General features: G+C 47.2%; 1 protein-coding gene across 1 annotated transcript in view; it reads left to right on the top strand.

Annotated features, from left to right (window-relative positions):
* The first annotated feature begins 17 nt into the window (after positions 1-17).
* The window catches only part of TGFBI (transforming growth factor beta induced), a 41,232-nt gene continuing 16,424 nt past the window's right edge, over positions 18-24,825 (top strand). The window contains exons 1-7 of the mRNA XM_004384698.1: positions 18-307; positions 5,356-5,454; positions 18,973-19,037; positions 20,382-20,542; positions 20,933-21,097; positions 21,371-21,517; positions 23,501-23,642. Of these exons, the coding sequence (XP_004384755.1) occupies positions 174-307; positions 5,356-5,454; positions 18,973-19,037; positions 20,382-20,542; positions 20,933-21,097; positions 21,371-21,517; positions 23,501-23,642 (913 nt within the window). The 5' untranslated portion in view covers positions 18-173. The remainder of the gene's footprint in view (positions 308-5,355; positions 5,455-18,972; positions 19,038-20,381; positions 20,543-20,932; positions 21,098-21,370; positions 21,518-23,500; positions 23,643-24,825) is intronic.

Here is a 24,825-nt window from a genome sequence, read left to right as displayed (position 1 = left end):
CGCCCGGGGGCCGCCAGCCCTCCCCGCGCCGCCGGCCGTCTTCCCCGCCCCTCGCAGCCGCTCCCTCCCGCTCGCCGCTTATTTAACCTGGCCGGGGCGGCGGAGGCGCTCTCACTTTCCCATAGCCGCCCGCTCACCAGTAGCTGGTCGGTCAGTGCGCGTCCTCCGACTCCATGGCGCTTTCCGTGTGGCTGTTGCCCCTCGCCCTGGCGCTGGCCCTGGGTCCGGCCGCGACCCTGGAGGGACCCGCCAAGTCGCCCTACCAGCTGGTGCTGCAGCATAGCCGGCTCCGGGGCCGACAGCACGGGTAAGCAGATCCTCCCCGCTGGGGGTGGAGAAGGGACGGGACGCCGGGGCTCGGAGCGCACGCCCGGGGGCATCGCCGCGGGCTGGGGGCGCAGGGGACAAAGCCCAAATGAAAAGCAGGCAGCGTGGGGGGCTCGGAGAGACCAGCCCTGCACAAGGTGGAGGGTAGGGTAGTGGGAGACGATGGAGGGAAAGACAGAGGCAAATGCACAGTAGAAGAAGGGGTTAGGGGAACTGTGTGGCGACCCACCACTCAAGCAAAGAACACGAAATGGACCGGGCTTTCAGCCTCACCTCTCAGCTGACAGGAGGAAGGGCGAGTTGGCAGCTCTCAGCCCCGAATCACCATGGGAAAGTGGCCAGGGCAGAGAGGAAGCCCAAGCAGCAGTGCACACGTTATGAACCATCGAGGTCCTTGTCCAGCGATTCCAGAATGAGACTAGGAGGAGACCAGGAGGCAGCATCCACCGGTGCCCAGACTTCTGATCTCCTGTCCCGTGGCCTGAGCCCATCACCTGGCACCAGATGGTGCTGCTCTTGGGCACAGCAAGGGTAGTATGGTGCCCTCTCCCCTGCCAGATGTAGAGAAGGGAATTCACTGGGCCCTCACACACTGCACAGATGGGGAAACCAAGTCCAGAGAGGATACACCACTTTCCTATGGTCCTGCAGTATGCGCTGAAGCCAGGATTGTAGTCTATCTTAAAGCAATAGCTGCGTTTGTAAATTTGGGATATTATCATTGTAGGTATTCCTTTGAGACTCTGAAGATGTGTTGGCTTTAGGAGGCAAACCCAGGCAGAGGGTCTGACCTGGTAAAGACCCTAGCATAGACCCAGGCAGAGGTGGGCAATATTTCTACATCCAAAACCAGGTCACCAGCTTTACACATAGCCAGGCTTTCCTGCAGCTTCCAGCCTTCCTGGCTGTACCAACTTTTTTTCATAACTGGGGAAAACTATATGTGAGCAGTCATGCTCAAATGCCACTGGGATCTGGCATTCAAACCCAGGCCGTGACCAACCCTCTGTATTGGGTTCAAAACTCACTATACTATTGTTAGCTGCCATCCAGTTGGCCCCGACTCATGGCGGCCCCATGCACAAGAGAACGAAATGCCATCCCCATGATAGTTACTAATCTGACTGCTGTGATCCATAGGGTTTCCTTTAGCTGATTTTTGGAAGTAGATTGCCAGCCCTTTCTTCCTAGTCTGTCTTAGTCTGGATGCTCCTCTGAAACCTGTTCAGCATCATAGCAACATGCAAGCCTCCACGGACAGATGGGTGATGGATGCGCAGGAAGTGCATTGGTCAGGAATCAACTCGGGTCTCCTTCGTGGAAGGCAAGAATTCTACCACTGAACCACCAGCAACCTTAAAACTCACTATAGGGGGGTGATCAGAGGACTTTATAGGCGCTTACAGACTGTGGCTCCCTACACCTCGGAGTGCTCAGGGGGCGAGCATAGGCTGCCTCTTCGGAGGCAGTGGTTACCGTTGTCTCCTCTGCCTGTGGCTTTATGGTCTTACCTGGCCTTTCAGTTGCTCAGGGCTGGTGGCGGGGGAGGGAGGGCTGTCCTGGGATTAAGTCTGGCCACTCTACAGACTGAAATCCAGCCAGGCCATGCCTCATTCACAACCTGGAAAGAGGAGAACACTGGGGACTATCACAGGAGCTTAGGGAAGTGGGAGAATCACCTTTGACATAGGCTGTGTGTACTAGAGAGTGAGGGGGATACGTCAGAAAGACGCAAGGGACATGAGACCTGAAGGTCAAAATGTGAGCAACTGCCATTTGTACCATCCCAGCCCAGCTCACCTTGGTCCCTCTGCCTTCCTTGCCAATGAAGCTTGTCGTATTTGGGTGCCGCAGTCTGCCTGGGAGGTTTCTGTTCCTTCTGTGGCTTAGCCACTAAGTCAAGAGAAGACCCCTGTAGCATGCCTTGCAGCACTGTGCACGCCCACAGTGAAGGTTCCCAAAAGGTGTTGAAGGTCTTCTACCAAGAATCATCTCTGTAGCAAACCTCCTTCCCTTCAGAGCCCAGAAGAGCCAATGGAAAATAGTCCTCTCCCCTTTTCTTAAAATGCAGACACTCTTTACTATGAGTTTCAGATATCAGATCAACTTCCCCACCATAGCCCTGCAGGCTAATTCTCTTGATTAGCTTCTTGCAGTGCAGTTGGAAAGGCCTGTCTGTTATGGGCAGAATGCTCTAAGAAATCACAAGTGTACCCCCACCCCCAGAAAAGCCTGGATCCACAGGCAGAGGGACCGTGACAAAATGATTGCAGGCACAGTTGAGTTTACTCTGAGCTAACTGTCCCTGAAAATACCATGTGGCCGCCTGGCCTTGCACATGTGGGTGTGGCACCCTGTGCAAAATGGATAACCTTGTTCACACTCCAACACTTCATTCAAAGCAAGAACTAGTGGAAAGGGAGGAAAAATCTCTTCGCTGTTTTAAGGAAATCAGTGTGCTCCAAGATGTGAAGGACGAGATGACAGTTGTACCTTGTCATGTGCCAGGCTTTATCACCCAACACCACTTTTGCTTTCGTCTTCACAACAACACAGTGCAATCTATTGTCTGTGTTGTCATTTTATAGACGGAGAAACTGCAGCTTAGTGAGATAGAGTGACTTAGTCCAGACACAGAGAGCTGTTGGGAGAAGCATGACTGCGACGTGGTCTCTTGACTCCCAACTGCGTCTGTGTTGCTATAGAAAGGAAATATAAAAAAGAGAGAAGTAAAAACGCCATCACGCTTCCAAATACCAACAACAAAAGCTGGACAGTTTCCTGAAGCACTTGGTTTTCAACTCCACGTTGAACAACGCCGTTAACCTTGAGGCAGAAGGCCTAGAAATGCCTCCATGCTTTGCTCATTTCGATTAAACTTCGGCATAAATCCCCTACGTACACAGCCCACCCTGATGTGAGAGGGAGGAGTCACAGCCGCCCCCAGACTCCGTTCCTGTCACAAAGGGCAGCAGCAGTGGAAACTCACTCTGCAAAGGAGTGTTGGAGCTGCATCCACAAGAGAGTCACTGAAGAGTCGCCAGATGCCCGCGGAAAGTTGCAGGGAATTCATCGACGGTAATTGTTTCCTGCTCCATCAGATAAAAGAACGTTTGAGGTTGTATAGCAACAAACAGTACCTCAGGTGTAGCATATGGCCAGTAGGGACTCTTCAGAGATTGTTTGAGAGCCATTGTAACCTGTGACTCCCAGGTAGTGAGCAGGGAAGCAAGGTGTATAGACTCAGCTGGGACTAGGAGACATGGGCTGTCCTCCCCACCTGGTGTGTAGTTTCTTCTCCACGCTTACCTTCTCTCGCTCTCAGGCTTCTGCATCAACTCACTAGTATTTGACTGTGCCTCCTTGGCCCACTCACCTTTGCCTATTGAATAACAAGTTGGACATGAGAGACAGGGCAAAGAAGTAACAGATCAGAAGGACCCCTTAACTTGATAATCTGAACGCGTATTCGAGAATGGACGAATTTCCTGCAGCCAATACGATGGGGATGGTAGGTGTAGCTCTCACTGCGGTACAGTGTATTCCTGAAAAATACTGTGCACATCAAATGGTGTCGATTGATAACATTTTTAAAGTACCAGAGGAACTTGGTGTTAAATAATACTCTACCCTTTGGATCGAAACTGCAATGCTGCTGGCACAGAGGTTTTATGAAAGCCCTCAGTTCCTGTTGCCTTCCTCTGACTTGTGATTCAGCCAGATGAACTGCCTGCCCCAGGCTCAGCCTGGCTCCCCAACCATTGTCACCACACAGCCAGCCACAGCAGCCTCCTTTTGCCAGGGGCTCCTAGTGAAGGTCCTGCCATCACTAGGCCTGAGCATGGCTCAGGGTAGGACTCAGTACAGCAGAATAAAAGGCACAAACCCAAAATCCCATGGCCTGGGAAAAGAGGCTTCTAGCAGAATCCCAGGGCATTGACACTCAGCTTTCCACAGAGTTCCTGAGAATTCTTCTGAGCTGGATGGTCCTAGGAGCGGTATTTTCAATAAGTCTCTTCCAGGCTCCTTCTCTGCCCTGACCTCATGCTAGGCTTCATCTAGAACCTGTAAGAAAGAGCAAGGCGGAGCAGCTGTACTCAAGGTTCTTTTAGGGTAATGAAGAGAGAGGACATCCTTGCCCATATAAGTTATAGGTTTCAAAGCTGTGTTTGGTACCCAGCATCAAAAAGGGGTATGGCAACTGTATCCCAGAAGAGAGGAAGGAAGGAAGGGTGTCACCTGGGGCAGTGGAGGAACACCTTCTGAAGGAAGTGAGACTCCAACAGGGGCCTGAGTAATGAATGACAGAGTTAAATGTGACTGTGTCCCCTGCAATGGTCCTGAGAGCTGCCGGCCATACCGTCTAGTTTCCAGCATGGACATTCCCAGTAGCTTGTCCTGGGGAGCCAGGCAGCTGGCCTAGGGATGCAGAGTGTATCTCTATATGGAGCTGCCTGGGAGGGTTGCTATGAGTTGGAATCAACTTGACAGCAACGGGTTTGGTTTTTGGTTGGGAGGTGCTGGGGCCTGACCTTGGCCTCACCCCCAGGACAATGGGGCCAGCCATGCACGCTGGGAGGCCAAGTTAGAGCCTGTGAAAGTTTTGGCTCAGTGTGGGGTGGGGGTACAAAGTCTGGGGACTTCTCCCATAGCTGCTTTGCTTGGCAAATGTACCGCTTTTACTTTGTTAGTTTTCTCAGTCTGTAACATGCAATCTAAAATTTTTAAGATGCTTTTATTTACACTTATCAATTGCCCAGGTCAAAGAAGCATACGTATATGAAATTATATCAATATGTAAGGTATACTTTGTCAATTTTCAATTTGTAAGGGCTGATGAAAATATGGGTCGGGGGGCCAAAGTCTACCCCCAAACCACTGCCTGATTACCATTACTAAAATGGTTGTATCTCCTCCATCTTTAGAAAGTTCTAATGTCCAGGCGAGGGGGGGTGATCTGGTGGGAAGAACATCACAATGGGGTGGATGCACTGACCATCTTGCTGATGCTGTTGCTTCTGTTCTTAGCCCCAACGTGTGTGCCGTGCAGAAGCTCATTGGCACCAACAAGAAGTACTTCACCAACTGCAAACAGTGGTACCAGCGGAAAATCTGTGGCAAATCAACGTGAGTATCTAACCACACAAGACTGCCAGCCACCAAGGAGGCCGTGTTGTGTGCATGCCAGCTGCAGTGCCCTAGGGCCTGGACCAGTCCTAAAAAGTCAGGCTGCCTAGGGAGCCATGAAGACGTGTGTGCAGACATGCAAATATGTCAGAGAAATGTGTGCGCTTGGGAGTGGCATTTTTTGTAAGCTGGCCAGTTTTGTTTCACATTTTTAAGGCTGCTGACAAGACCTCATTTGTCAAGGCTGGTTTGGGATTTCACGAAGCATGAAGCGTGTGTGCATGTGCGCATGCGCATATGCGCGTGTGCGCATGCACCTTTTCATCCTCCTTAAATGATACAAATATTCAATGGAGAAGCCACTAGCATGTGACTCTGGGAAGGAAAGCCTGTTGTTGAGCTTATACAAAAAATACCACCCCTACTCTGCAGTGCTAAGGTTGTTGTTGTTAGGTGCCTTCAAGTTAGTTCCAACTCATAGCAACCCCGTGTACTACAGAACAAAACAGTGCCTGGTCCTGCTCCATGCTCACAATCGTTATGCTTGAGCCCATTGTTGCAGCCACTGTGTCAGTCCGTCTCATTGAGAGTCTTCTTCTTTTCTGCTGACCCTCTACTTTACCAAGCATGATGTCTTTCTCCAGGGACTGATCGTTCCTGATAACATGTCCAAAGTATGTAAGACGTAGTCTCGCCATCCTTGCTTCTAAGGAGCATTCTGGCGGCACTTCCTCCAAGATAGATTAGTTCGTTCTTCTGCCAGTCTGTGGTATATTCAATATACTTCACCAGCACCACAATTCAAAGGCGTCAATTTTGTTTTTGGTCTTCCTTATTCATTGTCCAGCTTTCGCGTGCATATGATGTGATTGAAAATACCATGGCTTGGATCAGGTGCACCTTAGTCTTCAAGGTGACATCTTTGCTCTTCAACACTTTAAAGAGGTCTTTTGCAGCAGATTTGCCCAATACAATGCATCTTTTGATTTCTTGACTGCTGCTTCCATGAGTATTGATTGTGGATCCAAGTAAAATGAAATCCTTGACAACTTCAGTCCTTTCTCTGTTTATCATGATATTGCTTATTGGTCCAGCTGTGAGGATTTTTATTTTCTTTACCATACTGAAGACTGTGGTTTTTGAACTTCATCAGTAAGTGCTTCAAGTCCTCTTTACTTTCAGCAAGCAATGTTGTGTCATCTGCATAACGCAGTTGTTAATGAGTCTTCCTCCAATCCTGATGCTACGTTCTTCTTCATATAGTCCAGCTTCTCGGATTATTTGCTCAGCATACAGATTGAATAGGTATGGTGAAAGGATACAACCCTGACGCACACCTTTTCTGACTTTAAACCACGCAGTATCCCCTTCTTCTGTCTGAACGACTGCCTCTTGATCTATATACAGGTTCCTCATGAGCACAATTAAGTTCTCTGAATTCCCATTCTTCGCAATGTTATCCATACTTTGTTATGATCCACAGTCGAATGCCTTTGTGTCGTCAATAAAACACAGGTAAACATCTTTCTGATATTCTCTGCTTTCAGCCAGGATCCATCCGACATCAAACAGTGATATCGCTGGTTTCATGTCCTCTTCTGAATCTGGCCTGAATTTCTGTCAGTTCCTTGTCGATATACTGTTGCAGCTGCTTTTGAATGATCTTCAGTAAAATTTTACTTGCATATGATATTAATGATATTGTTCAATAATTTCCACATTCGGTTGGATCACCTTTCTTGGGAATAGGCATAAATATGGATCTCTTCCGGTTGGTTGGCCAGGTAGCTGTCTTCCAAATTTCTTGACATAGACGAGTGAGCACGTCAGCACTGCATCCATTTGTTGACGCATCTCAACTGATATTCCATCAATTCCTGGAGCCTTGTTTTTCACCAATGCCTTCAGTGCAGCTTGGACTTCTTCCTTCAGTACCATCAGTTCCTGATCATATGCTACATCTTGAAATGATTGAACATCGACCAATTCTTTTTGGTATAATAACTGTGTATTCCTTCCATCTTTTTTTGATGCTTCCTGCGTCATTTAATATTTTCCCCATAGAATCCTTCCCTATTGCAACTTGATGCTTGAATTTTTTCTCAGTTCTTTCAGCTTGAGAAATGCCAAGTATGTTCTTCCCTTTTGGTTTTCTATCTCCAGATCTTTGCACATGTCGTTATAATACTTTACATTGTCTGCTCCAGCCGCATTTTGAAATCTTCTGTTCAATTCTTTTACTTCATAATTTCTTCCTTTTACTTTAGCTAGTCAACATTCAAGAGCAAGTTTCAGAGTCTCTTCTGACATCCATTTTGGTCTTTTCTTTCTTTTCTGTCTTTTTAATGACCTCTTGCTTTCTTCATGTATGATGTCCTTGATGTCATTCCACAACTCGTCTGGTCTTTGGTCATTAGTGTTCAACACATCAAATCTATTCTTGAGATGGTCTCTAAATTCAGGTGGGATATACTCAAGGTTGTACGTTGGCTCTGGTAGACTTGTTCTAATTTTCTTGTTTCAATTTAAACTTGCATATGAGCAATTGATGGTCTGTTCTGCACTTGGCCCCTGGCCTTGTTCTGACTGATGATATTGAGCTTTTCCATCGTCTCTTTCCACAGGTGTAGTTGATTTGATTGCTGTGTATTCCATCTGGTGAGGTCCATGTGTATAATCACCGTTTATATTGGTGGAAAAAGGTGTTTGCAATGAAGAAGTCACTGGTCTTGCAAAATTCTACCATGCAATCTCTGGCGTCGTTTCTATCACCACAGCCATATTTTCCAACTACTAATCCTTCTTCTTTGTTTTCCAACTACTAATCCTTCTTCTTTGTTTTCCAACTTTTGCATTCCAATCACCAGTAATTATCAATGCATCATAATTGCATGTTTGATCAATTCGAAACTGCAGAAGCTGGTAAAAATCTTCAATTTCTTCACCTTTGGCCTTAGTGGTTGGTGCATAAATTTGAATAATAGTCGTATTAACTGGTCTTCCTTGTAGGCGTATGGATATTATCCTATCACTGGCAGCATTGCACTTCAGGATAGATCTTGAAATGTTCTTTTTGACGATGAACGCAGTGCCATTCCTCTTCAAGTTGTTATTCCCGGCATAGTAGACCATATGATTATCCAGTTCAAAATGGGCAATACCAGTCCATTTCAGCTCAGTTATGCCTAGGATATCGATGTTTATTATCATAGCTACACACAAGCCTCCGCAGTATGACAAACTGACAGACATGTGGGGGGTGCTAAGGTAGACAAACCAAAAAGACAGAAATATACACATTATGAGACAGTATAACATATTAAGAACATAGACTCAAACTTTCTGTTAAGACCCTATTGCTGCTACTTACCTGGGCAAGTTGCTTCATCTTTGGAATCCTCAATTGCCTCATCTATAAAATGGGTATAAAATTAGGACCTACTGTGTGTGGCTGTTGTGAGGATAGAATGGAAAAAAGAATGCATGTAAGAGGCTGCATACAGTGCCTGACACATAGTAAGTGCTCAATAAATGCTAGCCGCCAGGTAACTAAGAGTTGAAATCGACTCAGTGCACCTAACAACAGCAACAACATTGTTATTACCCCAGAATTTGCAAGTCTAGACTGCATCAACGAATTTAAAGTGCCAACAGGGTGTAGACCAGTATGGTTACAATAGATCTTGGTACCTCTGTCAGCATGGAGGGAGAGGGCATTCACTGCTGACATCCCTGGTGGAAACAGGGTAGTGTGCATGTTCTAACAGAAACTTTAGAATTCTGGGGAAACCTAATCTGTTTTGGCGCCAACCAACAGCAGATTTCAAAGATGGCTCTCTCCTGCACAGAGGAAGATGAGTTGTGGGAAACCTCTTGAGTCACTTGTGAGGTCTGATCTTCCTCTTGTCTACAGAAGATGGGGATTAAGAGACTCTAAGCCTCTACCTTGAACCCTTTCCAGTGCTGGAGATTTTCAAATTTATTGCTTGTATCATTGCCTTTGAGTGGACATCTCCAACTTAATAATCAACTAAAGGAAGGAAAAACACTCTTTCCTGGTGTATCTTTGGCTATGTGTATTTTCACCAAAAAAAAAAGGTTGAGAAGTTAGAGGATTGACATGTTGTGGGGTTGTTAACCAATGTCATAAAACAATATGTGTACTACTGTTTCATGAGAAACTATTTGTTCTGTAAGCCTTCACCTGAAGTACATTAAAAAGAAAACACTCTTTCCTTCAAATACACATGGAAATAAATACCCCAATTTGTAGCCTTGATTACATTAGGTAACGATCAATCCTAGTATACATCAAGGGAAATTAGGAGACATGGCGGAGCTGGGAGAGACCAGAAGAGTCCAAGGAGCCTGCCTAGGGCAGGTCCATGACAGCCAGCCTCCTGCCTGGTTGAGAGCCCAGTCTCAAAGCTAAGAGTTGAGTTAGCTAGGAGGACATACCTCCCAAGTTCAGTGAACAAACACCGGCAGCCATTCTTGCTGCTTTGGACAAATAGAGATGAAGCAAATTTTATGCTACACATCCTGCTATGGTACCCAAATTACAAAAAAAAAAAGGAATAACTTTTGTACTGTTTGACTTTTTCCCATGTGCATATATTATCTACTCAAATAAACAGCTAATTAATTACTTAATTAAACACAAAGCCAGGCCCCACATAATTGCTTCTAGAAGGTGGCCAAAGTGCTGGTGCCAAGCAAACAGCTCTTCTACATCTCAGAGCCTTAGGTGTCAAGAAGCTCTGCCTTTTTGTTATTTCAGGTTTCCCTAGAATGGGACTTGCTGGGATGGTAAGCTGGCAAGGGGGTACCATCTGCCATCTTATTTCAGGATACTGTTTGTTTTAAAGCATTTCCCTGACGAGTCAACAGTAGCTTGATAATATTCCCCAGATGTTCCCAGGCTGACACTGTTGTAGATGATAAGTTGCCTTGGCTTGCTGGTTCTTGTTACCTGCATTTCTCTCCATCTATGTACCCAGATAAGGCACAAGCAACACAGCTATGTGTTGGCAAAATGGTTCCTGCTGACCCAGACTTCCCCTCTGGGGCAGGTTTGGCTCTGAGAGTGTGGCGGTGTGATGGGGCAGCACCCTCGCACCAGTGAGCAGATGGGAGTCCAGGTGCTGGGAAAAGAGAGAAACAGAGGGATGAAGTGTGGATGGGGAAAATGAGGTTTAGAGAGGAGACAAGCAAAGCCCAGTGCCCAGTTCTAGCGGTTGGCCTGATCTTACAAAGCCAGAAGGAGCTATTATTCACATTCAACTCTTGAATGTTGTTTTGGGCAGCTTAAAAAGAGGAAGTAAGGATAGGAAAACATGAGTGGATATAAAACTTCATGATACAGGGCAAGACAGGCCCTTCCTGGAACATCACGTGCGGTGTCAGGAAGGTGGAGCTGACTTGGAAAGGATCCAGAGAACTCAGATGGGAAAGAGGAAGAAGCCGAACTCATCTCTAGTGTCCCAGAGTGAGATGAGCAAGAGCAGCCTTGCAGTTCACTTGTGCACCCAAGACAGGGACCTCTGAGGGAGCTGCCACCTAACCACCACATGGCCAGAATTAAGTTCCATGGTGGTCAGGAAGGGAAGGGGAGAGGGCTGTGCTGGCTGGAGCTGACATCATCCTTGTGAGAGTGGATACCTGGATGAATTTATTTGGGTGAGGAACAGACTGGGAAATGGGAGCATGATGGTGTTTAGAGCAAAGAGGATCATCTCAGCATTGGGCCAACATGGGCCAACATAGACAATAGGAATTTTCTTAGCAAGACCACAGAGAAAAGGCTGGTGCAGAGGTGTGTGTTGGGATGAAAGGGAGCAAAGTATCAAGGGGTAGAGGGAAGGCTTAGGTCATCAAGAGACCTAAGACCAGAGGAGAATTTGAACTTGAAAATAGACAAGGGACACCAAGAACAGTGAGTGAAGACTTGACAGTGTTAGGTCACACAGAGACACAGGGACAGGCCAGGTGAGGCAGGAGCCTGGAGCCACTTGTCTGCTGCTGTGAGGCCCTGGACTCCACCTCCACGGAAAGGAGAGGACTGGCCACACTCGGCAGTCACATCATCAGGTGACGGTATGCTGTTAACCCTACAACTTCAGGCAGTAACTTCAATGCATTTCCAAAAAGAGAAGAACCTGAGTCTTTGGTGTTAGTTTGTCAAGCCCAGCATATGGATTTGATTACAGAAAAATGGTTATAAATGGACCTCTATTTAGTGACTTCAGTGAATTTTATTACTTGGAAATTCACTTTGGCTTTTATTTCAGATCTTAAAAAGCACCAGAGTGATGCAATGGCTAATCAAACAAAGGGAACTGGGGGGAGACAGCATCCCATTCTGTGATTTCAGGCCCCAGTCTGATCAGTAACCATAATTTTTTTACGTGCAGCAACTTGAGCGATGGTGCAGGAAATTGTGGTCAGGGCGTCTTGCTGCCTCTTGACAGGCCACCTTTGTGTGAGCCCCACAGAGATGGAGGCTATTTAATGGCCAAGTTGGAGCTGACATCATGGGGATGCAACAGTCCACAGCAGAAGCTCAGACATCAGAAATGTGGCACAGGGAGAGCCAGTGCAGCAGCTAATGGGGAGGGCCAGTGCAGCAGCATTTGTCCATTTCAAAAGTCTCCAAATTATTTCATGAGCAACACATTTCACAAAACAATAGCCATTCCCTGGAGCCAAGATGAGCTGGCAGAACACTTCCTTTTCTCTAGTAGCAACGCTGCTTGCTCAAGGCTGATATATTAGTACTTCTTCAGCACTGAGTTAAAGTTTGGAGATTTAACTTTTACCAAAGCCAGCTGGCGCAGAGCCACTTGTTTCCATCATCTGGCAGGGCTATTTCCAGTAGATCTCATTCTGAGCAGAGTGCCCGGAGCCATATGAAGTGAAGTTGAACAAAACAGAGACCACCTCTTCCTCCCTTCCACATATCCCATGTCTCAGTCATCTAGTGCTGCTCTAACAGAAATACCACAAGTGGATGGCTTTAACAAAAAGAAATTTATTTTCTCACAGTATAGTAGGCTAGAATTTCAAATTCAGGGCGTCAGCTCCAGAGGAAGGCTTTCTCTCCCTGTTGGCTCTGGAGGAAGGTCCTTCTCATCAATCTTCCCCTGGACTAAGAGTTTCTTGCACAGGAACCTTGGGTACAAAAGACACGCTCTTCTCCAGATGCTTCTTTCTTGGTAGTTTGAGCTCCCCCTGTCTCTCTGCTCACTTCTTTTTTATATCTCAAAACAGATTGGCTTAAGACACTATCTAATCTTGTAGATCTCATCAATATAACTGCCGCTAATCCATCTTATTACATCATAGTGATAGGATTTACAACACATAGGGTAATCACGTCAGATGACAAAATGCTAGACAATCATACAATACGGGGAATTATGGCTAGCTAAGTTGACAGATATTTTTGGGGAACACGATTCAATCCATGACATCCCACCACTCTGGTCCAAGGCAAAAATAGAAGAGGTAGGTGAGAAGTTACCCAAGACAGCCAGCCATCCCCTAGCCCCTCCCTCCCTGTTTCATACCCCTTTGGTAGCCATCTGGGACCTTGTTGGTAATCTGCTCCAAGATAACAGATTTGACAGTTAGGCAATGCTTCCTGAAGGTTCTATCCCATTCTCATAAACTCCAAAGAGTCTACTTAGCTTAACGTGGAATTTTGTTCTGTTGAGTACTTACATGAACCTTCATACAGTCTGGGGTAAGGTTCTATGGTAGGCTGAACAATGGCCTCCAAAGATATCTACATCTAATCCCTAGAACCTGTGGATCTGTTACATGAAAAAATGGACTTTGCAGATGCAATTAAGTTACATATATTGAGATGGAGAGATGATCCTGGATTATGCAGGTGAGCCCAGTGTAATCATAAGGTCCTTATGAGAGGGTCAGAGTGAGAAAAGCTGAAGTTGGAGTGATGCACCACAGGCCAAGGAATGCAGCCTGCCTCTAGAAGTTGGAAAAGGAAAGGAATGGATTCTTCCCTCTAGGGAAGGCGGTAGCCTGTAGAAGGAATGCAGCCTCTGATCTTAGCTCCATAAGACTGATTTCAGACTTTTGACCACCAGAACTGGAAAATAATATATTTTGTTATTTTAAACCACTAAATTTGTGGTAATTTGTTACAGCAGCAGTGGGAAACTGATACAGGCCCTAACTATTGAGTTATATAGATGTATTGTAGGGGATTTATTTATTGCAATGTGATTTGACCTGTGGTCTCATGCAAGACATTGCTTTCAATGAAGTTATTAACCTAACTTTTATTTTAAGGTACATTCTTGGAATCTTGTTAGAAGCAGCTCACCAACTGAGCACTTAGTGCTTTTCATATGGTAGCTCATTCAATTTTCACAATCACACTGTGAGATCAGTAGATTATTACCCTATTTACAGATGGGGAGACTGAGGCTTAGAGAGGCTGAGCAAATTGCTCAAATTTATCCAGCTGGTAAGTGGGGAAGCTCTGCCCACTCTACTATGCTGTCCCCAGGGAGAATCAAGCCTAACAGCTTATGTCAATGACATGGGGATGTCCTTAAGTTCCTTAAGTGAGCATCCCTTTATGACCCGGGTGATCTGTAGATCTCTATCTATAGTCCCAAAACCTGTGGCCCTGGGTCCCAAATATAAGACCTCCTCAGGCTCAGCAGAAACTCTTTGGCCCAAAGTTACCGACCTTCCCCTCACCCCTCGTCTGGTGGTCATTTGGATCCCCTGCTGCAAGGGGGTCCCCCAAGCCCCCTAGTCAGATGGAGGACATGGGAACTAGGGAGACACAGTCAGCAGCCAGGAGCCCCTAACATGCCCTCACACACTGTACACAAACAGATTGCCACACCAACATAAGGACATTTTTAAAGACACACTCCTCATCACTAACCAAGCTCCAGACCCTGGTGAATGGGGTAGTGGTTGAAACCTTTGGTGGTGGACAGCAGGTTAAAGCACTCCTTGATTTTCCACCTGGAGACCTTGAAGAAACTAAGCTGCTGCGTTCCAAGGCCAGGAGTGCAGACAATGAACCACTCCAGTAGGCAGCCCCTGGGACAGGTCGGATGTCTAGACCATAGCAATCTATGTTTGCTCTGGGATTCCGCTTGGAAACCATGACACACTGAATGGTTTACCCTGTGTCACAAGAGACTGACTCTCAGTCTCTATTCCTTGCCCCACCTACTTCCCAGAGTCTAGTTAATCCCCAAGCATTTACAGTTAGAACCAAGGGCCAAAACCATGAAGTGCATTTGGGAAAGAATGATTATTTTAACTTATTAACTTCTTGGAAAATCACTTTGGGAAGTGAAATATAAATACTTCTCTCTTTATCCAATCATGAGCAAAAATGTTCGAGGAGAATGGAGGAGAGTTCCCAAACCAGCTCTATTTTTAGACCTTGGATTGGGACTATCATTTTGCCCCCTCCTTTAAATGCCCTTCTAAATCAGGCACTCTCCCTCACCTTCTTTTTAAAATTGTTCTTCTGTCCTGGGAAGCTGGAACAAGATCATTATTATCTGATTGCCCTAACAGGGATGCTTTTTCTGACCTGAAGTTTTTATTTATTAGGCTGTGTCTGGCCAAAGAGAAGCCTTTAATCAGAACAGTTTTTGCTGATGAGATTAGATTGAGAGAATCTGAGCAGAGAAGCTTGGAACTGGTGGGACACAGATGGTGGCTCTCCATGGTTTCCATCCTTTCCTGCATTCATCCTAGAGATGACATCAGACCCACAACTCTGTGATTACCCTCCAGCCCCTGTCTCCTCAGCATCTGTATTCTCCTTAGGGTTCAGAACCCAAGCAGAATGGCACACTGGGCTGAAAACTGGGAGGGCTGGGGCAGGCCATTGTTGAGACCTCCAAAGCAGCTGCCCTCTGCCTCTCTGGGGCCATACAGACCTATTTGAAAAGGGCTGGTTTTGTTGGGACAGTTGGGAGCAGATAAACCACCAACTGCCGAACTATCTCAACCCAGAAGCCTGGCTCACACCTGTTGCACAGATGCCAGACCGTGGGCAGCAGGAGTTCAGGGGAAGAGTGTTCAGCAGGGCAGAGGATTGGGAGAAAGCTTTCTAGCAGAGAACTGCAATTGTTAATTATGAAAAAGCCTTTGGCTGTAGAAGGTTTTGCTGCATCAGGGACTGAGCCTCTGCTGTGGTTAGCGTGCTGCGTAAGCATCCACATGTGAACGAGGAGAGTGATCCAGCAGTTGTGGGACTCCGTGCAGAGGCTCACGTGGGAGGCACAGTGAGTTCTGACAAGGGTTAGCCCCCATCACCTTGTAGAGACCACCTGTGTCCTCTAGAGGTCAAATTTTCCAAATCTGTCCCCTTTCCCCCAAAATATTTGCATTATCAAAAGCAATGGAAACAGGATTGGACTTGAAATGGGAGGCAAGTCCTAGGCCTGCCCTACCCAGATGTGATCTTAAGAAACCTCTTCCCCCTCAGAGCCCTTGCAGCTTTCTGATCTATCCTAAGTACACTTCTCCATGCTGAGACTTTTCTGCTTACATCTGCCCCTTCAGCCACCCTGGCCTCCCTTTCCCTTGGTGTCATTTCTCCCCTCTGGCCACCAGTAAGTTGACATTTGGGGAGCTGTTTTTTTTTGTCCTCAGATACTTGTGAGGCCAACTGAGCTGTTCAGCTCTTTCACTGTTTTTTAGGATGGAACTAAGTGGCTGGCAGCAAGGAAGAAGAGTCTTGGCCAGCTTGGCTGGGTTCTCTCAGCCATGGTGTGTACAGCACCCATGTGCACAGGGGCCCCAAGAGATATGGAGAACTTTGAGGGCAAGACTTATCCTCTAGCTATGCTTCTCCAAACCATGGGATTCCACACAGACACTTTTAGAAACTAAAGTTTTGGTGGCTTGACCTAATCCCACCTCTCCAGGGAGGGCCTGGGATCCTATGCATAGATGTCTCCTGGTCCTATGGGTTCAAGACTTGGAACTCTCCCTAGGTTTAGCTGGGAGAAGGTGGCAGTCACTCTCTTCCCAGCTGCCCACAACTGTCCCATTAGGTGCTGGGACGCATCATCCAGGGGGAATTTGGTTCTGTGACAGCAAATATTTTTCTGTCCATTGGCTGGAATCGTGAAATATGAGTCTGACTTCTCTCATGTCCCAACGTGCATGTCCATGTGTTAGAAAGGAAGGAAAAGGACACAGCTGTTCGCATCTGTTTCCAGGGCTGCGAAGGAGTGGCTGCTCACACTGTCGGTGCAGGGGTGGCCTTAGGTAAAACTTTGGTGTTTGATTTTAAGCAAGCCTTTCTTAAACCAGTTGCTGTCGAGTTGACCGTGACTCATGGCGACCCTGTGTGTGTCAAAGTGGAACTGTGCTCCATAGCGTTTTCAGAGGCTGATTTTTCAGAAGTAGATCATCAGGCCTTTCTTCTGAGGTGCCTCCAGGTGGACTCAAACCTCCAACCTTTTGGTTAGCAACTGAGCACATTAACTGTTTACACTACCCATCGACTGTGGGTTTTCAGAACATTTGCTTCCTTGCGATGTTATTTGAAATTCTCAGTTCAGTTTTTTTTGGCTTCCCCAGGAGCATTGGGTTAGCTGAGGCTCTGTGTTTCAGACCTCCAGACATGGAAAATGATTCCTCATAGTAAATATTCCATGATGGACAGTCTGAGTTAGGAAAGGAAAAGTATTAAGTGTCCCTGATCAAATGTTTTCAAAGTTTAAAATGGTATAATCAGTCTTTTTTCCATCCACATGAAAGGATCCTGCAGACTGGCAATATTGGTTGCTCCTTAGAAGGACAACGGGATGGTTGAAGGATGAGGTGGGTGGGGAACTTTTTGCCATGCAGTAGTCCCCACTTGTCCATGGAGGATACGTTCCAAGATGCCCAGTGGATGCCTGAAACCATGGATAGTACCAAATTCTATGTATACTGTTTCTTCCTATACTTACATACCTATGATAAAGTTTAATTTATAAATTAGGCACAGTAAGAATTTCTTTTTCCTTCTTCACAATTTTTCACAATTTCATAGAAGATCATTCTTACTGTAGGTCTTAGCAACCTCAGCATACAATTTTTTTTCTTTCCTTATTGAGAATTTTCACTTTTTCACTTAAAGGAAGCACTTTACGGCTTCTCTTTGGCATATCTGAATTGCCAGCATCCCTACTCTTGCGCTTTGGGGCCATTATTAAGTGAAATAAGGGTTACGTGAGTACAAGCACTGCGGTACTGAGACACTCAATCTGATAACCGAGACGGCTGCTAAGTAAGTAACAGGCGGGCAGAGTGTACAGCGTGGATATGCTAAACAAAGGGATGATCCACGTCCTGGAGAGGGGACGGAGCGGGATGGCAAAGAAATTTCATTGTGCTACTCAGAATGGCATGAAATCTAAAACTCATGAATTGTTTATGTCTGGAATTTTCCCTTTAATATTTTCAGACCACGGCTGACCGCGGGTAACTAAAACTGAAGAAAGCCAAACCATGGATAAGGGGGACTACTGTATAATCCTTCATATATTTTAAATTTTGGACCACATAAATGTTTTTATGAATTTAAAAATTTTTAGTTAAAGAAGTACAAAAAATGAAAACCAAATATCTTGGTAGAAGAGCTTGGTTTGATCTCACTTTTTAAAATATTCAGAGTTCACAAATGCATAGAGACCAAAGTTTATTAGTGGTTACCAGGGGCGGGTGGGAAGGGGAAATGGGGCGATACTGCTTAAGGAGTGCTGAGTTTATGTGAAGGGTGATGAAAAATTTGGAAATGGATAGTGGTGATGGTTTCACCACAGAATGAACGTAACTAATGTCGCTGAACTGTACACGTAAAAGTGGTTGAAATGGCAAATGTTTTGTTATATCTATTTCATCACAATAATAAGAAGTTTGGTTTTTTTTTTTTTAAGTGTTAAAGTTTGATTGTAAAGACTGAGAAAAAACTTGATGATCGTATATATGCTGCCCTTCTTCTTGGTCATTAAATCAGAAAGCTAGAAGGGACCTGAGAGATTTAATCCAACGGCTACCTCATGATACATACATATGTTTTACAGATGAGGGAACTGAGACCCAGAGATGAGAAGGGACTGGCTGGGGAAGTCACAGTTAGTTAGTGGCAGACCCAGAGCTAGAACTCCTGGTCCAGGGCTCTTTCTGCTCCCATCGCAAATGAACACTAACCATTAGGTTTCTCATGAATTATCATGGAGATAAATATGCTGCTGTAGTCCTCTGGTTCCCAGTTGGTCTGCTGTAGGTGATGGCAACTGTCTGGAACATTCCACAAAGCTGAGGAGGAATGACAAGTTCCTTGCCAATGAAAGGCAAATGTATGACTTAGCAGATGAGCTCCTGAGAGCAGGATATCTTAGCTGCATCCTCTTCCTCAGCCATGGAGGCACTTCTTCCTGGAGAGGGACCTGATGAAATGTGAGGCGGGAGCTCCGCCCTGCCTAATACCCATGTATGTGTGTCTCTTTACAGAGTCATCAGCTACGAGTGCTGTCCTGGATATGAAAAGGTCCCAGGAGAGAAGGGCTGCCCAGCAGGTGAAGAGCCAGACCTTGCCTGTTGACGTAGATGGAGTGGAGGAGTGAGAGAGAGGAGCTCCCACGTGACGGGCAGCAGTCTGAATGATGGGTCATGGATTGAGGATGTGTTGACATTCTCCCCAAGTGCTCACTGGCCTCCAGGTTCTGTGTGAGGGGCAGAGGAATGGAAGCTGGAAATGAGTTTCTCACACTGATCCTTCCTGTCCAAACTGACCTCCTTAACAAACTGGTGGAACAAGCTCTAATTCTGACCTGCCTGTATTCTTCTCAGCAGGCACAGGCTCCCTGGCCTTGTTGTCTCTGGCTGGGAGAGGTTCTAAACAGTGGGGTTGACCTGATGGCCCACCGGTTTCTGACAACCCTTCTAGAGAGTAGATGTAATAGGCTTGATGTGTGGCTGGGGTGAGAACCCCAAGCCACCTATCCTCATTCTGTCTAAACTTGGCCTGTGGGAGTCCCATGGGAGGAGAGCAGCAGGTAGGCTGACCCAGAGCCAGCAAAGGGCACCCCACATGGCCGTGGTCAGACCAAAGACAGCCTGGCACCTGTGATTTTATCAGAGCCTTTCATTTAGTCCCACACACCACCAGGGATTGTGCAGAAGAGTTTTTGTAACTTCGAAATATTAGCTGTTTTATCCGTTGAAAAGGTGAGACTAACACTTAAAAAAAAAAAGAGAGTGGCAATTTGGCTAGTGCCAGGGTCACTAGGAGGGGCTGGGGCCATAGTGTTCCTCACTTAAGTGGAAGGACAGGTGGGGGAATGGAAAGGGAAAAGGAGAATGACCTTCAAAGAGGAGCTCAACCTCTGCACCTCCGTTTCCCATCTTTTAAGATAAACATTAATCTTACTGTCCGAGGAGAAGGCTCTTCTAAACTTCAGGCTACTTTTAGGAAATAATATTTTATTATTTGCAAATACACAAAGTACCTCGAAGGTTTGTAAAGTCCTTTCATTCCAGTCGGGGCCATTAGGGAACCAGTTTCAATAACTAGATAAGTCTGTAAGACTAGTTTGTAATCCCAATACCTATTTCTGGTGTACGGTCTTGCCTGTATTATCTAAAGGTCTATGAACCAAAGCTTTGCTCTGCTGCGGCCCAAATGATTAAAAATTACCACTTAGTTGAGTTCAAGCAGGGAGGCATTTGACTTATTAAGTTGTTTTAAGATGCATGTGAAAAGCATGAAGCTCCCCAACAATAGGTAGGGCCTTCCTACACATTTCCCCACCCCTCTTTATCCGAAGGTATACCCTTCTCTCCAGCAGAGAAGGGAAGGTGTGATCTGGTTGGGATGGAACCCAGAGACCCATTCCTCTTTTTGTCCTCTGCCCTTGCAGCCCTCCCGCTCTCAAACCTTTACGAGACCCTGGGAGTTGTTGGGTCAACCACCACTCAGCTGTACACGGACCGCACAGAGAAGCTGAGGCCTGAGATGGAAGGACCCGGCAGCTTCACCATCTTCGCCCCCAGCAACGAGGCCTGGGCTTCCTTGTCAGCTGTAAGATGACCTCCTTCTACCCAGGGGACCCTTACTGGGGACAGTCCTACTTCCCAGAGGGGTGGGCTGGTGGGCATGAAGAATGGGGGGGATTCTGTAAGTGGTTTACTGATTGCCTGCTGTCTCCAGAAACCTTTTTCTTAGCCTCTCAGATAAAGCCATAAACTTGAGCTAGAGTATACCTCACCAGGTTTCTTCCAATGCCCCACTGGCTCAACTGGACAGACAGACCTTGGTGCTCACTGAGGAGGGATCCTTAGCAGAATGGAGGCCTGGGTTCACTGTGGCTGAAGAAGCCTGTTTCCCAGCATAGCAAGGACTCATCTCTTGCCACAGAGCTTGAACACGGGGTCTATAGCCACCTTACCGTCATGCTGTCCTTCCTTCTAGGAAGTGCTGGACTCCCTGGTGAGCAATGTCAACATCGAGCTGCTCAACGCCCTTCGCTACCACATGGTGGACCGACGGGTCCTGACCGATGAGCTGAAACACGGCATGTCCCTCACCTCCATGTACCAGAATTCAGACATCCAAATCCATCACTATCCCAATGGGGTAGGGGAATCTCCAGTTATACAGTACTGTCCTTGGTCCCCAATGAGCGAACTCCTGGCCCCATAGGTGGGGTGGGTTTGGGAGGTTTTTCCCTCCAGTACACAGCATCTGCTTCTTTGCACCTGCTTCTCCTTGGCCCTCCAGTTCCACAGCTGTGAGACCCACATTTTGCTACTGTGTTCAAAATGCCATTAATACTGTTTTCCCTTCCGGGAGCTTCGAGGCTGTGCCTCTGATGTGTTGATGGTTTATCCTTGCTTCTTCTCTGAGCAGATCGTAACCGTCAACTGTGCTCGGCTACTGAAAGCTGACCACCACGCCACCAATGGTGTGGTGCACCTCATTGATAAGGTCATCTCCACCGTCACCAACAACATGCAGCAGATCATCGAGATTGAGGACACCTTTGAGACCCTTCGGGTGAGCACTGTGCTGGGCAGAGGCCCACCCTGGGGACACAATGTCTCTCCAGAGGGCCCTAATAGGGCCACTTGTGTGGGAGGAGCCGAGGTTGTCTCTTGTGGGGAGTCATGAAGGAAGTTTCCTTAAATGCCCATAAACATGGAGAATCCACTAACCAGACACTCAGCTTGGCTACAAGGAAGTGTCATCATCATCACCTGTGAAATTCCCTCTGCCTGGCTTCTCCTTCGTAAAGCCTTCCTTTCCTTGGCTCCTGGGAGAGTTCAGTGGTTTGTGGCTGCAGCAGGAAGGGCCCGTTTTTGAAGAGTCCTTTGAGCTCTGGGCTGCCTGAATCTGCACTGTCAGTTCCAGAGGTGGGAGGGCCCTTTCTCCCAGAATAAATGGCCCATGAGGCTGCATGATGCTTCAGGACCACACATCCCCACCAGCCATAGACATATTTCCTTGGAGCCTAGACCAGCAGAGCAGCCCCCATTGTGGGCACAGCAGCCTGGGGTTGATTTCTGGCCTGGCTTCTGACTGCTCTGTGGCCAGAAGAATATGGTTCCTTCCCTCTGCGCAGCAGACATGTGTCTTATGACTAGGGTGGCAAGCAGGCGTTCCTCTTGGCAACGGCTGCTCAAGGAGGAAGTGAACACAGGCTGCCCCATCAGGGTTTTTGCCCTGATTCAGAAAAGAACTTCCTGACCACAAAGGATACCGTGTGGGAGTGGAGTGGTTCCTCCCCTGGAGATCTCCAACACACAGAGACAAACACCCACAGGCCGGCTGGCATTGATGTGGCTTCAGGAGGTGGAGGGTGGCTCTTAGCTGGCTTTGGAGGAACCTCAGGACCCTGGTTCTCTAAGCTTTCCCCCGCTGCTGCATTTCTTCTGGGTCACTCAGAGGTCAGGGAACTACAAGAAAATCATGTTCCTGCAGTGTTGACACCACATATTTTAATTAACAGCAGTTGAGTCGCATTTAGTAATTGCGTCTTAATGTTTAGGTTTGTAAATATTCCTTCATTCCTTCTTCACCTTTGACCTTCCCTAACTCCCATCTTTCCTTCTTCCAACACATAGTTATCAAGTACCTACTATTTCCCAGGTATTATTCTATGTACCAGGGGCATAGAGGTGAGTAAGACAGACAAATGTTTGCCCTCAAGGAGTTTATAGTCTATCTGGGGAGACAGACAATAAACACATAAGCCACAGATTGTGATGAGCGTTATAGAGTAAGTGCTGAGCAAGGAGAGTAGGGGAAGCCAATAGGGACCAAGTGATCAGGGCTTTCTGGAAGAGATGGCATTTGAGCTGAGGCCTGAAGGATGAGAATGGGCCAGTCATAGAAAATGCTGGGGCAAGGGCACACGAGTAGAAGGGAGAGCAAGGGTAAAGGCTCGGAGGCAGGAACATCAAGGAGGCCAGTGTGGCCCACGTGAGGAGGTGAGGTCAGAGCTACTGGCGGGGTCCAGACCTGCAGGGCCTTACAGACCAAGGAGTTTGTCTTCATCCTGAGAACAGTAGGAAGCCATTTATGCTTTTAAAAGATCATCTGGCTGCCGTGTAGAGAACGGATTGTGCAGATGTGATCCTTAAGCTCATGGGGCTCACATAGATAATTACTACCAATAACTTCTCACAATAGTGAGAGGGGCAGCAAGCTGTGAAAGTATGCATAACCAAGTTGACTTTCCAGAAAAATAACATTTTAGTCAGGGCCTAAAGAATGAGTTGCAAAGCAAGAGGGAAGAACAGAAGGAACCGCAAGGGCAAAGGCTTGGAGACATGAGGTCAGTGTGGCCAGAGCTCAGCCAGGCAAGACTGTGGTGTGAGGTGAGCATTGGATCTGCTTGTCTTTTCATCTTGGGCTTCTACAAACACCTTGAGTCCCCTGAGGGAGGACTGGTGAGGCTGAGTGTGTGTGTGTGTAGCTCTTGTCTGCAGAGAATTCCGGAGCCTTCACAGAGCACTCTATCCTCTCCCTGCCACCCAGGCTGCTGTGGCTGCATCAGGGCTCAACACCCTACTCGAAAGTGATGGCCAGTTCACACTCTTGGCCCCAACCAATGAGGCCTTTGAGAAAATCCCTGCCGAGACCTTGAACCGGATCCTGGGCGACCCTGAGGCCCTGAAAGGTGAGCACCCCTCACCTCCTGCTGCCACCTCCTTGGAACAGCCAGACAGGGCCCAAGGCCTGCTCTAGTTCAAGGTGAATACTCCACCTGCCATGAGGTGACTCAGAATGTCCACCACAGAAGTGGCTTGGGGACCACCCCATCCCATTGCTCCCAGCTGGGCCATGTCTCTGCAGAGGCCAAAGCAGAGCCCACCCTGGCTCTGAGGGGTGAGTACAGAATCCAACAGCCTTTAGCTAGGGACACAGCTGAGCTGAGGAGGGAGGCAGAGCCAGAAGTCCAAAGTAGGCCCTGGCCAGACATTGGAAAAGCTAAAGGCTCAAAGGATCAAGGCCAGAGCAAGGCTGTCAGATGCGGCAGCAGCGTGGAGGTGTGGGGCAGGTTGGCGTGTCCTGGCATCTTTGAAATGGAATCATTGGCAGCCCTTTAACTCTTCCTGTGCCTGGCTTGCGGCCTCACAGATAATCCAAATTAGAGTTAAAAACTACTAACAGTCTACTCTTGACTCTCCAGTGCTGGCTACATTCTCACCTCCTCAGTGAGCTGCTAAGTTAGGTGGAGCATTTGTTATTGCTGGAGGAGAGGGAAGGGCTGAGCATGTGAGGCACACTAAGAGGGGAAGCCCAGGGAGCAAAGCTCTGTCTCCTCCTCCAAGCTGCCCCCCTCCAGCTCCAGGGACTCTGAGGGGCTTGGCTTTGCTACTCCTGGAGGGGGAATGAGCACTAAGCTGCTGCCTGTGATCCCTGAGCCCCTGGGAAGTGGAACAGGCTCCAGGTCCCACAGCATCCAAACACACTATTCCTCCCAAAGATAATCCAGGGATGACTTCATTTCTTTTGAATCTATTTAAATCCACCTTTGTAATGTCCTATATAAAGTGCCTAATGCATTTCAGGCACCACATAAATTTTATATGTTCTCTTTCCAGCTGGCAGGGATGGGAAGGGGCACGTTTCTGACAGCACAGATGGGGACCTGCTGTGTGTCTAGCAGATGATTACTGGGTGACTCCATGTGCCTGTCGTGTGCTGGGTACTGAGGCCACACAAATTAATACAGTATAGCCATCGCCTTCAAGGAAGTTAAAGTTTAGTGAGGACAACGTTGGGATCTGAGTTAGTAAGTGCAGTGACAAGTACTCGAAACACGTCATGGGAATGGTGGCAGGAATTGGGGCACACAT

Source organism: Trichechus manatus, unplaced genomic scaffold (assembly GCF_000243295.1).
Source record: "Trichechus manatus latirostris isolate Lorelei unplaced genomic scaffold, TriManLat1.0 scaffold00127, whole genome shotgun sequence".
NCBI lineage: Eukaryota > Metazoa > Chordata > Mammalia > Sirenia > Trichechidae > Trichechus > Trichechus manatus.
This window is presented reverse-complemented; position numbering and strand designations above follow the sequence as displayed.